The sequence below is a fragment of the Cynoglossus semilaevis genome, chromosome 4 (genome assembly GCF_000523025.1).
Source record: "Cynoglossus semilaevis isolate Cse_v1.0 chromosome 4, Cse_v1.0, whole genome shotgun sequence".
Lineage (NCBI taxonomy): Eukaryota > Metazoa > Chordata > Actinopteri > Pleuronectiformes > Cynoglossidae > Cynoglossus > Cynoglossus semilaevis.
In genome coordinates, this window is record NC_024310.1 from 16,504,529 (window position 1) to 16,520,519 (window position 15,991).

At 40.3% G+C, this 15,991-nt stretch overlaps 1 protein-coding gene and 1 long non-coding RNA gene across 6 annotated transcripts in view; both read left to right on the top strand.

Annotated features, from left to right (window-relative positions):
* Nucleotides 1-7,587, top strand: part of sik2b (salt-inducible kinase 2b) — a 40,840-nt gene extending 33,253 nt beyond the window's left edge. For all 4 annotated transcript variants that reach the window (XM_008309628.3, XM_025055024.1, XM_025055026.1 and 1 more), the window contains 4 exons: nt 1,103-1,260; nt 1,961-2,074; nt 2,961-3,049; nt 3,203-7,587. In XM_008309628.3, the coding sequence (XP_008307850.1) occupies nt 1,103-1,260; nt 1,961-2,074; nt 2,961-3,049; nt 3,203-3,845 (1,004 nt within the window). In that variant the 3' untranslated portion in view covers nt 3,846-7,587. The remainder of the gene's footprint in view (nt 1-1,102; nt 1,261-1,960; nt 2,075-2,960; nt 3,050-3,202) is intronic.
* A 4,278-nt stretch (nt 7,588-11,865) lies between these two features.
* Nucleotides 11,866-15,547, top strand: LOC103378420 (uncharacterized). 2 transcript variants are annotated; one of them, XR_521513.3, is made up of 4 exons: nt 11,866-12,044; nt 12,312-12,430; nt 14,924-15,025; nt 15,190-15,547. It is a non-coding gene; the product is annotated as an uncharacterized LOC103378420 (long non-coding RNA). The 2 variants fall into 2 exon arrangements; XR_521512.3 differs by having other exon boundaries at nt 11,875-12,044; nt 12,338-12,430.
* Nucleotides 15,548-15,991: the final 444 nt, after the last annotated feature.

The window sequence follows — 15,991 nt, forward strand, 5'->3', positions numbered from 1 at the left end:
GAGCCTGCGCTGCATGTTCCCTCTCTTCATCTTTCTATTTATTTATTTACTCTCCATAATCCTCCTCAGAGAGCGTGTTGATGCAGAGGATTCTTTTGCGTCAGGCTGCTGACTCTGGTTTTAAATAACTCCTGCCGTCGCAGTGAGTCAGGTCTGGTCGTTCGCAGATGCAGTTCGTCAGCAGTGGATGGGTTTTAGCACTCGCTCGCACACTTTTCACCTGGGCTCAGTACACACACTCATCCACGCACCGGTAGTGAGTCACAACATTCATCCAATCGGAGTCCATCTGGTCAATCAAAAACACAAACAGCTTCACCTGCGTCAGTGGAAACCACAGTAGTGTGCAGAGGTTTTAGGTGTGGTGATAATTAGTTATAAAGACAAATTGAGTGCTTTTGTTTTTCTGAGGAACTGAGTAGTTGCATTGTTCCCAACGTCATGGAGGAAGGAAGGAAAGGGAGGAAAGTGAACTACTTGTCATTGTGACACAGCACACCACTGCACACAACCAAATGTGACCTCTGCTTTTAACCCATCACCAAAGTGACCAGGGTGTAGGAACGGTGCCATGCTGAGATCACCTCAGTGGTAACTTGGCAGCTGGTGGACTCGGACCTTCCGGACCTAAGTCTGCTTCCTTAACCACTAAGCCACCGTTGCCCCAATGAAATTTGTCCTGGCCTGGAATGGAGAACTGTCCGTGGATGTTCTGCAGCTGAAGCTGGGTCTAAAACCTTTTCATTGGAATTTGAGATATTAGAGTAGTAAATTATTCACATGCATATGTTGTACACAAACATACACAAAGCAGTACATTAAACCTGCCAAGTGTATATAAGAATCAACTCTTTAATATAGACTGGTGTTTGAAGCCAGAAGCATGTTAGGCTATGGTGGGCTTCATAAAATAAAGCTGCGGGCCATATTCGGCCCACAGGCCTTGAGTTTGGTGAAGACACCTGACAGATTTCACGTGTAAAATAAAATATCTGTTTGTAAGAGCTTACTTTATATAGAATGTTTTTTACCTTTATCTTTTGAACTGGATCTTAAAAAATTAAAAATAAATTGTCATTAATGCTTTGTTTTGTCCTCTCAGGTCTGGTCGCATTCCGACAGCATCTCCAGAACCTGGCAAGGACCAAAGGCATCATGGAGCTGAACAAAGTACAGATGCTGGTGGAGCAGATGGGCTCCGGGGAAGGGGCAGTCATGGGCCCACTGGGACCACAGCATCACTTGCACAACCTCCTGGAGGTAGGTGTTGTTGCATAATCAGCCACTCTCACACACCCATTGAAGACATTTTAGTTCCCAGCATCGTTTTGAGCCCCGCTCCCTGGACTACCTCATCCCTTGTTATCCAGAAAAAGCCCCCGGCCTGTTGTGTAACGGCAGCAGAAACAGCCAACTGTGGCTTGTTTACTGTCTCTTGTCCCCCTGGGGGCCTGGAGCCTGCAGTTTAGGCCAAAGTGAATGTGGCCATTGTTAAAGCTGGTCAGACTGAGCTGTGGTAATGACGGGCACTGAATAAACAAAGGCACACTGCGCACAGACGCTATCACGAGCACAGATAGGATCTGTTTTTTTTCCTCCTGTCCTCTTTGGTCTAATGTCATAACACGGCTTTTTCTTGGTTATGATGCTCACTTTCCATCATCCATTTAATTTGCCTTCATTTCATTTAACTAATGTGTAATCCCTGAGGTCCATGCCATTTAGAGAAAAGCATCTGGCTGATCAGTCACCGCTCAGGCATCTGGACAGGAGACGGCACAGATAATCCAGTTAGACCCAGTGATGAAGCACACACACCCTGACACAGCTTTATTATCTGACAGGAAAGGGCATCTGGGATACTCGTGCTGCGGACTGAGTGTGTGTCTGCAGACACATGGACAGACGCCCACACGCACACACTTCTTGCGCTAATGCTTTGTGTTTTCTCTGATCACAGGGCGAGGCTGCCAAGCAGCAGGAGGCTCATGCTTTATACCAGGGGGCGCCGCAGCCTCCTCTCCTGTCCCGCAGACAGAGTCTGGAGACGCAGTACCTCACTCACAGACTACAGGTAGAGCTGCGCGCTCATGATGTGTTCTCGTTATCAGAATCAGAAATAAAAAGAGGATTTATTTTATTATTTATTATTTTTATGTATTATTTTAAAAATATATATATATGCAACAAAAGAGAGATAAGTGGGAACAACGTGATATTGTTATTCTTCCTTAAAAAAAAAAAGATTTAAAATATGCTTAAATTACAATAAATTATAGGCTGGTGCAGAAATACAGGCCAAAAACGGACCAAAAAAAGATTACACAGATTGAATCAGATTACAGCACAAATGTTGATAGAAATCAAATAAAAAAATATATAACACTGATTATATAGGAATATTGAAACAATATCACACATGATACTGAACAAATATTGATTATACTATCAACCAAAATACTGCACAAATTAAATTCAAATATTGCAGCATATCAACCAGAATTTTGAACAAAATTTACAGATTAAACACAGATTAAGCAGAGCACAGTAAATGAAAATACTGCAAAAAAGACTGAACAAAAGGATTTCACAGAATAAACAGTAATATTGCACAGATGTGGACTAGATTATTGTACAGTAGAATCAGAGTTTAGCAAAATATCTCATGTGCAACAATAATACTGAGGGAGGGGTTGAAGAGTTTGATGCCCCCCTCAGGCAAGAATGATTTCCTGTGGTGCTGTGTAGTTCACGTTGGGTGAATCCTGTGTCTGAGCGGAACGTCTCAGAGTGGATGAGATTACTGCTGTTTTCATAATGAAGACTTGCGTCCTTGTAACATGTAGAGAGAAGGTATTAAAATGTTGCCGTCTGTTTATGGTACAGTGACTATGAATCAGTGTGGCCTGTCAGTTATTCTCAGCCCAGTAATGTGTCCTGCTCTCACTTCTGCTCTGAAGGCTAACGTCCTGGTCAACAGTCCTGCCAGCTGTCAGCTCTTCTGTAAGGAGACGCCACGGAGTTTAGAGCAGCAGCTGCAGGAACACAGGTAAAGATGACAGTGAGGGAAATATTTCTGTTTTGGGATCTGTTATTTTTTTTAAGAAGCTGGGGTTTTTTTTCCCTGTTTTCAGCTTTTGCTTGTTTTCTGATCCACACCACATCCACATATATTCTCTGAACTCTGTTGCTCCCCCTGCAGACTGAACCAGAAGAGGATGTATCTGCAGCAGTCACAGGGCCTGGGCTTGCAGACCTACTTTAACCAGATGCAGATAGCTGAAGGATCGTACCTCGCTGGCAGCACCCCCCTCGACCAGGCCGCTTCTCAGAGCCCTCCTCAGGCCCCAGTGATGCCAGCCCCCCTTCAACCTCAGCCCCAGCAGCAGGACGGCCCTCAGGTGCCACCGCCGTTCAGTCACCCCCTTACTTTAAGCACCTTAATGGAACCTTGTGAGGGTCTGGTTTACGACCCGTACATGAGCCACCATCACTACACCCAGCAGTTACCCCCGGGTCCTCACATCCACCACCAGCTCCAGCACCCCCAAAATCATGAACCTTCTCCCAGCGGCCTGGGCTTCAGCTACACCGCAGGTTGCGACCAGCAGACGCTCGACCCTTCCACCATGGCTCCTCACCCAGAGCAGTACGAGTTTCCGGTGGACCCCAATTCACTGGTGCCCTCTGCAGGGGAACCTGAGGCCGCGGCCAGGGCAGGAGGGCTGTTACCCAGTCCTGGGCAGACAGATGGCCTGAACCTGCCAGAGCTGCAGAGCTCCCTGCTGGATAGTGAGATGATGGAGACGGTGGACTCCCAGCATGGCTTTGTATTGGTTAATTAAGCTGGGGGTCGGAGGTCGTGATAAGAAGCGGTATTAAGCAATGTGAACCTACTGAGCATTTAAAGCTGAGAGAACGGAGATTTAAGGGGGTGGAGGCTTAGCAACAGGGATGGAGAAGGGTAAACATTTGTATATTGAATACAAATAAAATTGTAGTTGTGATGAATTCAAACAACATTTCTACCATAACCCTCCCTCAGCCTACCTCCCTTTCTCCTTCTCCTGTTCTGGCTCTCGTCAGCTGTGTGACGCAGGAGCAGGTCCGAAATGTGGCACGGCACGAGGAAGTTTGTTCGCTCGTCCTTCTTGGTAACGCCATCTCTGCCGTCGCTGCTGCTGTTGTCACGGACGTGACGCCACCTCTAAGGACTGAGCCTTTCGGTTCGTAGAGGGCACTGCTGCACCTCTGGAAAGCTGCGGTTGTGCAGCTTTTCACCAACGAACATTTTCAACATGAATTGAATCAAAGGTTGACTCTCTGGCAACCGTAAGCACACTGTCTGACAGTGTTTGTTTTTTGTCTTTTTGGTATTCCTGGTGGAACACCGCGTACACACAGTGAACAGACTCTGGTGTTGTTTCTTTAATGAGATTTCAAACTGAAAAAACAAACACGAGCCCTCATTTATCACGGTGCCATGTAGGTCACTACTCACCAAGCTTTTGAAAGTGGACTCTCAACAGCCGACAATATGAACATGTTTCAACACTAATAACACAGTATTCCTCAACGAAACATGACCCTGCAGAGGGGGGCGACAGGTCAGCACTCACATTGTAACAGAGATCAACCTTTGTCCAGTCTTTTCGGACACAGACTCTGAGACACACCGTGCACGTTAGCTAGATGTTTGTTTTTTTTTCTTGTAACTACTGATTATCATATTCTATTATTTCTTACACTACTGAACGGCTCCATCTTCCCATCCTCAGCTTTAACTGCACTCTGAGGGATAAACTACCCGGTTCTAAGCGGTTCCAACGTTGAATTGCATCATGGCACCCGCCTGATAAATGAGGGCTGATGTTATTATTATTATAATTAACACTTGTTGGGTTTAGAAGTTGCCGTGTTTGACAGTCAATATTCTACTTTTTGTGGCAATACTGAAGCAATATGAATCCTTACTGTGGGAGGATCATGAATGAGAGCCTCACCTGTGCAGACAGATTTGTTATTTTCATCAGCTGCGACATCACTGGAGCTGATGACATCACCAGGAGATAATCTCCTCATGTTTCCTGGAAGTGCAGGGAGATGCCTGAAGACTGTGTGAATGTGTGCGTGTGTGTGTGTGTGTGTGATTGTACAGTGTGTATGAATGTTACAGAGTGATAAAGATTGTTTTTGCACACATTTTCTCTTCATCCGTCACTTTTTTTTGTCATCATTACTGAAACGCTGTATCAATGCCTCCAAACACAAATGGCGAGGGCTGGACTATTTGTTTCACCCGCAGAGTTTAACTGGAGCTTCTGGATTAAATTCTCTGTTCCAGTCAGGCTTCTGTATCCTTTTAAATTACAGATTATGTTTTAATTCCAACGAAACAAACCCACCGAGACTTGGATTTTTAAGAATGTTTCTCTCTGATGTTCAGAGGCTGCTGTCACACGTGACTGACATCATCAGTCACGTGACAGCAGACTCTAGTAAGCAACAACAGGAGTATTTGTGGCACTTTGAGTAAATTCTTACTTTATTGGAAAGGCAGAGTAGTGAACATAAAGTACAAGTGAGTTTTGAGGAAGTCTCGTCAACAGCAGCAAATGATGGTTAGGAAAAAAAAATGGACCAAGTGTGAACTGTTGAAGTTCTGTTCAAGACTGTGAGGAGAAATCCACTCTAACATGCTCTCAACATGAAATTAATTGCTCAATCACATTTCTGAAGTATTTTTAAAGCATGTGATAATTTCACAGGGCCCCAAATAAGTTGTTTTGTTTTTTTAGTTTTATCCAGGATACAGGTTGAATTATTTTCACATAATCTTTCAAATAATAATTTCCATTTTTGTATAATTGGCAGTAAGATAATCCTGGTTTTTACACTGCAAAAGGGAATTGTGATGATGCTAAAATATCCCCAAAAAAATACATGTAATGAAATATAATGATCTGCTAGTTTTAATTGTAATTTACCTTTTTAGTGTGAATAATGGGCCTGTTTAGTTGAAAACACCAGTAATTTACTTGCAGAAATTGAAAAAAAGCTTTTGTTAAGAGTAGACTTACCTGAAATAATAGTTTTAAATTCCTTATCAACTTACACCAGGAGCAGATTCTGTCACATTTCATCCTCATGTTTTTTCCCCTAGGCTTTCAGGAGAATAACTTAATAAATATGTTCCATTCCAATAATAACTGAAGCCTGTTGTTGCTATTCCGTTTGACACGACAGGATGAGATTTGTGAAGTTCCTCCACCACAGGCTGGTAAATCCTTTAAAATGAAAACAACTAGAATGTGGATTATCACAAGGTTCAGACAGAACTCTCTGACGTCAGAGGAAAAGCTCTGTAACCTCTGATATTTATTAGTCACAGATACTAATAACTACTGTGAGCTGAGCCTCTTACATAACAGACCCTGTGACTGTTTTTTTATTTTTACCCAGAAACTTACAAACTGGGCTGAGTTTGTATCCTGCTGTTTAATACATATTAGTGAGAGGGAAATGGTCACGGACCGTTTTTGGTCCAATTAGTAAATAATGATTTAGGCAGAGAGGTGGAAATGTGTAAAGACCTCGACCGTGTTGAGAGGATTAAAGAGTGGATGTCGCCTTTAAAGTCAGTATTTATGCCGATAGTTTTCTTTAATGTTGTCACTGAAGAGGCAGCAGCAGCTGCCGGGTGACGGCTGGAAGCTGAAATACTGGAGCACTTTGATGAAGGAGGGGAAGAGGAGATGTAGTGGGAGAAGAGGAGGAGGAGGAGGAGGAGGAGGAAGAAAAAAAGTTTTGTTGCTCTGTTGTTTCCTGGCAGAAGAAATCAACCACAGTCTGTAGGAAACACTTTTCTCACCCCCCTCTCCTTCTTCTTCCCCTCTCTCCCTTTCCCACCAGTAATGGACACAAAAGAAATCTTTCAAATAAAGACCAGACACAGAAACACTTCATCTGATTTGTTGATTTCAGTCTAAGGTGTGTGTCTCTGATGAGAGTGTTCTTTGTACAGACTCTTGACGTGGTTCATCTCCAGTGTTCGGTCACGCACCACTGGATTGAATTGTTCTTTTTTGTTGTTGTTGTTGTTTTGTTTTGTTTTTTCAATCTGCGTGTTCTGCCTTTTCCTTTCTGTATTTTTAGATTTGAATGGCACCGCGACTCGTGTTTGGACTTTTCTGCATTTGTTCTGTTCTCCTGAAGTAAGTCCAAACTGTTTTTCACTAAGGTACAAAAACCAAAGTCACTCTGAAGTTTTCCATGTTTTTCGACTCAACCATGTGAAGTTTTGAAGCTTCTCTCCCAGCTTCTACTTCTACTGTGCTCTTTCCTCCTGGCTCAGTCGTTGTATGCCATTGAAAAGTATTATAGCAATATTATCTGTAGTTGAAGACCTACAGGTCATGAAGAATTTAGCAGACGTGTGTCTGAGTAGAATAAACTTCGCCTCCTGCTGATGAAACAAACATCTATGAAAACAATGGAAAATACAGTTTTATATTGACCTTCATTGATGTGACCACACATAAGCTAACTTACTGTTGAGATTAAAAAGGTTTATTGAACAGAACATCACTGTGGGTGTTGTCTCTGGGTTTTTTTTTTTTCTTTGTTTTATTTTCTGAATGCTGCGTGCTGAATGCTGCGTGCTGGTGAAGTGATGCTGGTGAAAATGTCAGGTTGTAGAGGAGACATTTCAGCGTTGTCTCAGACGTGATCTCTGCTTTCTGCTCTGCGCTAATCCACTTGTCCTGTAAGCACAAACTGCAGCCGTCTGATAGTGCCCCAGAGATGCACGAGCGTAGGCGTGAGTCGAAACCTGGAAAATGAATCACACCGAGTGCTTGATATGAACTGTTGAGTCACAGCCAAACCTGAAATCATTTCAACCAGCGTTCCTGGTCGTGGCATCAGAATCAACCAGACCGACTGTGCCGCATGGTTGAGATATTTATATTTTATCATAGTTTCAGGCGGTAAAACCCTAATTGCTAAAGACATTTTTCAAACTAATGAGATGAGAAAGAATAAGGGGAACAAACAGACGAGTGAGAGTGAAAGAGAAAGATGTAAAAGCAGTCAGGACACGGAGCTGAATTCATGGACCCATCTGCTCTGACTAAGAGGTGAAGAGAGAGAGAGGGAAAAAAACGCCGCTTTTCAGCCTCAAAGACTTTTATTTTCTAATTAAACTATTTATGCAACCTGATGACGCACAGGCTTTCAAGGCTGCCTCAGGGGAGTTGAAGGAACATTAAAAAGTTGGTTGAAAGTGTTTTCTTACAGGACAAACTGACAAGTGCACAGAAAAGGTCACACCAGAAAAAAAATGTTTCTATCTAATATCTGAGTTCACATTATTATTCTGGTGATCATAAGAGAGACCTGCATCAGTTAGTAAACTACTCATTATGCAGTGATGTCCAACCTCCAGGTCACAAACCAAAACTGGCCCGAAGGTCATTCAGCAGTTCTCAAAAACCAAATGAATCCAGTCCAATCAGCCCACTCAGACAGAGAACAGCTAATCCCACGAATACACCAGCCGAAGAAGGTGAGAGCAGTGGAGGAGGAGGAGGGGGGCGAGTGAGAAGAGGAGGAGGGGGGTTCATGGAAAACACTGTCTCATATCTTTTCCAGGGATCTGACCCTGAGCTCAACACATGTCGTCGGTTTTCCTGAGCCGATCTGAAGGTCGGCGCTGGGTTCTTCCTGATCCGCTCAGGGTCCAGTCAGGGGTGAAGAGTCGTTCCCCTTCCTCGTGAAACTGATGGTCAAATATTTCATGTTTTTTTCATGTTTAATTTTTAAAAGAATGAGCTAAAACACAATCAGCCTAATGATCAGTTCATTCAGAACAGTCTGATGAGATCTCTTCTCATCTGTAGAAATGCAGTGTATTAAACACTACTGATGCTCATCTTAAATGGTCTTCAATGGCGCAGCTGTTACTAGAATCTGACAGGATTAACTGAAATGATCTTAAAACTCCAGACTTGTAGTTGGTGAGTACATGTTCTATTTGTGGTATGAACCGCTGTGTAAAGAAGATAGATAGATAGATAGATAGATACATAGATAGATAGATAGATAGATAGATAGATAGATAGATAGATACATAGATACATAGATAGATACATAGATACATAGATACATAGATGGATAGATGGATAGATGGATAGATATCACTTTGTTAATCCCTTGGGAGTTCCTTTTGGGGCATTTGGGAAATGTACTATTGTCTATCTGATTGCTGGGTTTTTATTTATATCTCCAGGTCTGGATTGGAGAAAGAAAAGTCCCTTCCACAGAACCCAGACTTCACTGGGATTCAATGGAGCAGCAAGCATTTTGTGTAAGTTGGATTTCTTCATGATGATTGTTTGATTATTGACAGCACAGTATGTGTCAGTCCTGTGTTGATGTGTGATTGATCTGTTTTTTCTTGTTTCACATTTGTATCATTTCCTTGTTTTCTACTCGGTTGTTCATGTCTGGCTCTAATATAAGGTTTTCCTGTTACACATGAAGCAATAGAAAAATCCAATCACTGAATGATGCCTAAGGTTTTTTATCCATCCATCCATCCATCCGTCCATTTTTGCCCGCTTATCCGTTACCGGGTCACGGGTCCCACCCAAATCACACCTTCCTGCAGGTGGTGAGTCCACTGGAAGGTACCAACAGCCCTAACCGGGATTCGATCTTGTCCAGGAGGTGAACCCTGGGGTTCCACACTTTGCCTCTGGGCCAAAGCACCACCAAGTTTTTTATTTAAACTGATTTTTTATATATATATGTGCAGATACGACCTTCCAGTAATTGTTCCCAAAAGCTGAGGCGATTTTCACTTAAGCCTAGTTATTTATAGCGCAGTCTGTTTTCCACGGCAGTGTGACAGTGTCAGACCTTCAGACTGTCGGAGTGACTTTCTTCTCTCTCCTCTTCATCTGCGTTCTTTTTTCTCCTTCTGCGTAATTTCTCCTTTGAGTGAAACATCAGTGCATCATCAGAGGTTTTTTTTTACACACATCAGCTTGAGGTATACTGTAATGACATCAATTGTTTCCATGGCAACAGAGGAGGGCCCATGACAACATCCGACTGCGTCTTTTTTTTTTTTACTGGAGATCAGAGCGATGTTCGGGATGAGAGACGATCACAGGGACAAAGGCTGCGGCTTTGATCATGGACGACTGAAAATGAGACTTTTGTTACAAACACTCACACACACACTCTCTCTTACCTTAGCTTTCACTATTACACATATTTTGTGTTTATTCTAAATCTTTTCCCTAATCCTACTCCTACACTGTGACCATAAAAAAACAGAAAATCACCAACACGTAAAGATTTAGTAATTTCCCAAAATTAAAATATAATTTAAACCTGACATTTGATGTGGTTATTACCATTCTTTTTTTTGTCTATGATATTGTTGAATATAGGGTTATAATATAAATAATGAGACCTTAAAAGAAGGAAAGTACAAGTATTTTAATTATCTTTTTTTTGCATTTTCCCAGACAATATAATGTATTGTCGTCATGAAAAGGACACAAATTGCACAAGATATTTTCAATAATATTTTCAATTAAGAAATACATTTCAGTGAAATTATTTATTTATTATTTATTCATTTATTTTTGTAATTTTATCTAATTTCACAATTGTTTTGCAGAAATGAAAAAAATACTAACAGCTTATTCTTGTAAAAATATTTGTGAAAAAAGACTATTTTTTAAATGGAAATGTTTTTTACTTTCTGTTACTTTACCACTGAGAAATAAAATAATTTATTTAATTTATTTTTGTAATTTTATGAAAAGGTTTTTTTTTTTGCAAGGATAGAGGAAAAAATACTAATACTTATTTTTATACTTGTTTTACAGTGGAACTCACACTCCCCACAACAGTAGTTTTTCAAAAATCAAATTAAATACTTTTATTAAATTAAAAGAAATATATGTCTTTTGACATATTCCTAATCCAGTACCTAATTGAGTCATTCTTGGTCAGATGTTGAAAAATTATGATGAATTGTTTTGGAAAATTTTTTTTCAAAATTTTATCACATGTGCTTGTTTCTCATCAAGTTAAAGCATTTTCAGAAGTTTTTTTTACTGGAAATTTTCAAAATAATTCTAATTTAGCATGTTGTTTTTGGACAGGTGATAAATGAATTATCATTCATTTTTAGATCATTTTAAGAAATTTTGTTTCCAAAATTGATCATAATCTTAACATGCATGTGAGCGGAGCTTCTCTACATTAAAATGTGTGGAGAATACTCTACGAAGCTCACTATCTCAGGAACTCTTGGAGGCCTTAATGTTAATGTACACAGAGAAGGAGATTCTCAAGTCTATAGACAATGACATTGTCATTAATAAACTTGCAGAAACCAGTGCTGTGCTTATTTGATGCTGAAAGTAGCCTACTAAATATGCGTGTAGCTACTACTAAGAGTTTAGTGTAAACCTAACAATAGAGCACCTTTCTGTTGGGAAAGCAAATGCAATTTTGATTTCAAATGACTGCTCATGTACAAAGATAAATAAGTGTTCTTCTTTATCAGATTGTTTTACTTTTAAAATATTTATCTGACAATTAATTTATGCGAATGTGAAGTGTTATCTATTAACTTATACCCAATAAAAAGGCATTGTAAGAGCTAGCTGCTTTTTAATTTATTCAAATTCCTCCATCTGAAATGACTATTAACAAAAACAACAATTTGAAATTATTTTTAAATTATTAATTTTTGTAGATTTCCACCAATGAGCTTCGTCGTCTAGCTAAACTAAACAAAACACACTCAAAAAAAAGAAAAAGAAAAGAATGTGAATGTCGGCGGTCAAGGGTAGGGAGCGCGCTGAACATTTGTATAACGGAAATAGGAATACATTGTACGGTCCTTGTTTCCGATTGCGGATCTGGCGCACGAGACACGAGTGTTAGCCGTTTGGGCTTCCAGTGGGCGTTCAAGTAAAGAAACCGGGTGCGGTGGCTACATCTGATTGATTGAAATGGTGGGTTTTCTTTAAACATTTGTCGATTGTATTTTGTTTGAAATGGTAGTCGATCGGTCGAGAGCGTTAGTGCAATTTACGCTAGCATATGCGTCTCGGCAGCTAACGTTAGCTTTTGTCAGACGGTAAATGATTTGTAGTTGATTTGTTGTACTAAATAATGAATATAGAGTTTTCGTGGTAAATAAGGAATAGGCCTTTGACAGGAGTTTGAGCTGGGTGGATGCACTTTTCTGAAAATATAAAATGAACTTCCAAATATGGAAGTTCTGCTTGTTTTTTTTTTTTTACAGAAACCCATCCTACTGCAGGGGTCCGAACGGTCCACCACTCAGATCAAGTACAACGGAGAAAGAGACCTTCTGTTTTCTGTCTCTAAAGATCCAGTGAGTGACACGAAAATATTTCAAACAAGTGCAACCAATGACTATGGGATAGTTATTAGTTTGACGTCAAGAATATGGAATGTCAACTTGAAGCGGCAAATGGCAACACGACTCTGCTAGTTGAGCAGTAGTCATCTGCTAGTTTTGACTAGGCTATACGCTCCATAGTGTGTGTGATATGAAAATCATACTGTAATCATGAAAAGGGGACACGACTAAGGCCAGTAGAATTGATTTATTTTCATTCAGATTAAAAGGAAAGTAGTGCAACATGATTGCATTTCTGAGGTTATTTGTGGTGCCAGTAATGTAGAGCAAACCAATGATTGCATTGAAGCCTTTTAACATTTGCCTTCAACGTGTGGTACTCGGTACCTACAACGGACACACATGAGCTGTGCGGTGCATTGACTGTGACTGTATCCTTTCATGTTAGCTCGGTATGCTGCCGTGTCTTCACCAGGGATGTCATAAGTTGATATTGCTAATAACTAGCGATAAGAAGGCCCTAACATTTCCAGAGTAGTGTCAAAAAATATAACCAAAGTGAAGGTGAACTCCAACAATAAACAAGGGAAGACTGACATACTGCAACAATGTTATGACATTAAAGGTTATGTTAGCATGCAACAGCACAGTGTCCAAAAGTTTAATTTCAGGTGCCACAAAAAAAAAGTCAAACAACGTTTATTACTTGAGCAGCCTAAAAATGACCAGGACGATGGCGTTCACGTAACAGAAACCAGATGATTTGGAATTCTTGGTGTGGTGGAGTCCACCAGCCCAGGTGATGGCGATATGGGTCAGCTGCTACACCTGAAGGAACTTAATCAATTTCATACGTGCATGAGTGCGCGCGCACACGCTCAAATAATGAATGAGGGTAAATTTTTACCCTCTATAATAATGTGCCGTCTTCTTCGTGGATGTCATCATTACAATTCACTACGTGAATGCAGTGCAAACGCTGCTTTGAAACAAACGCCACCCATAGAACAAGCCACTTCTTTACTAACACGTGGCTAAAGTCGCAACACCCAAAATGTTTGGACCACTCAAACCAAAAGGTCTTCATGCAGATATTTAGAGGTCAAATAACACACCACTACCTCGTACAACTGAATAACACGCTGACTGAAGCGACACGTGCAGTCAGAATTAGTTTGAATGTCCAAACTGTGCGGCTCAAACAGGCAACTGTTATGCTATGTCAATACCATGAAGTAAAAGCTGGAATTCTGAACTTTTGTATATATTCATATTCATCTTTTGATCTGAAACCCAAATGTCTTCAGTATACAACAAAAACAAAGGAATTGCCCTTGCCGTTCCAATACTTTTGGAGGGGACTGTATATATAGATATACATCTATATATACATACATATATATGTATTTCTATATATATGTATGTTTGTCCTATAATAAATGTATGTTCAGTAAAACTGCAGCTTCTCTCTCTGTCCCTTTGAATTATTATCTAGAAAAAGAACGACAGCCACAGCAGTTTGAACATAACGTTGTAGCTGATTGATGTAAACTGTAATGTGTGTAAAGTGTCACAATTACCTTGCCTGGATTCAACCCAGGTCACCACAGTCAGTGGTGGATTCCTTTGGGCTAAAGCCCATTTTTCCTCTACTTTTCCATTATTATCAAACATACTTTTTGCTCTTGGACTACTATGACTGTACTTTTACTATTTATTATTTGCCTTTTTGTATTTTGGAGACATCAGTCACTTATTGGATATACAAGCAACAATACAAAAAAAACCTAAGTGGTAAGACTACAGTATACTCTTACATGTCTTTGGTGATATTTTCAGATGTTTTTTGGTTTTAGTAAAAAAAGTCTATAAAGGATGAATGAATGTCTGATTTTGTGTGTGAAGACATGGAAACAGAAATGTCCTCACTCTTCCAATTTTCTGACATTTTTATGGTCCAAACACCTGAGCGTTAAAAATAATACCTGGAGCCATAAAGCTGCATCACTCTGCCCGTTTGCTTTTGTTCAAACAAATGAGAGGCTGGTCTCACAGCAGCATAATATGCTGATGCACAGCAACAACTCCACCAGTCAGTGCATTAAGGTATATGTGTCGGCTGTGCGCTAGTGCAGAGGTAAAACCAGTAAAAGTCTTAAATTGGGAGGAGGCACAGCCCTGAGGAGGGCTGAAGGGAAATTTGAGGAGATTAAAAAGGGAAAGTTGAGATTCTCAGGCAGTCTGATTTACTGCCCTGGTCCTCCATGTTGCTGTTGATTACTTGTTTGGGAATCAGCAAAGACAAGTGTGCTCATCACAACCTGCTCCATATGGAGAAAAAAAGCTAGACAAGTTATTAAAAAAGTACAGCAGGGATCATTCTAATACCCTTAAAGGGTCATAAAGAAATTATATGAAGCCATAATGTTGGATGTTTTCAATCTGAGGAAACTGCAGGAGCCAAACATCAGGAGCAACCTTTGTTTTCCATTTCTGTGTTCGCAGCAGGAGAGTGAGGCGAGGACAAAGGTGTCAGCTAGAGGTTCTGACCTGATCTTTAGGAATCCCTGCAGAAAAACAACCCACACTTTGAACTCCACAAACCAGGTCAGACCACAATCAGTCCCAGGTTTTCTAAGAAAAGACATTAAAAACGCGTCTGGATTTCAAGGTCACTAAGGAACAAAAGAGAGTTATTTTCAACAATGTTATGATCAGTAAGACATTTGGTGCGCTGTACTGTAATTAACATGTCTGCGTCTGTCTCTCAGTCATCCAGGCCATTTCAGCCACTCAGGCCAGTGCCAAAGCACCTCCACCTCCAACACACTCTACAGGAGAAGAAGGTACTAACATCACTCCAAAGAGACATCATCATTCAACCGGCTGACAAAGGAAGATGTGCAGTCATCCTTAACACATCAGATTGCTTTGAAATACTTTTTGGACTTTTAAACACAAAATATTCACTTGGCAGCATGTTTTAAGACATAATCTTGTATTCTAAGGCATTTCTGGGACTTTTTATTTTTTGCATTCTTTCACGATGGTAAGGCTATAGTAAGGCATGTTTTGGGTGATTTTTGAAATATTCATATAAAATACTTTTTGGAGTTTTAAACACAAAATATTCACTTGGCAGCATGTTTTAGGACACAATCTTGCATTAAGGCATTTCTGGGACTTTTTATTTTTTGCATTTTTACACGATAGTAAGGCTATAGTAAGGCATGTTTTGGGTGATCTTTGAAATATTCATATAAAATACTTTTTGGACTTTTAAACAGAAAATAATCACTTGGCAGCATGTTTTAGGACATAGTCTTGTATTTTCAGGGATTCCGGGGACTTTTTATTTTTTGCGTTTTTCCACGATGGTAAGTCTATAGTAAGGCATGTTTCGGGTGATTTTTGAAATATTCATAAATACTTTTTGGAGTTTTAAACAAAATATTCACTTGGCAGCATGTTTTAGGACATAATCTTGCATTTTCAGGCATTTCGGGGACTTTTTATTTTTATGCTAAATTTATTTTTATTAAAAAATAATCCGTAAATGATAGCTAGCAAGAT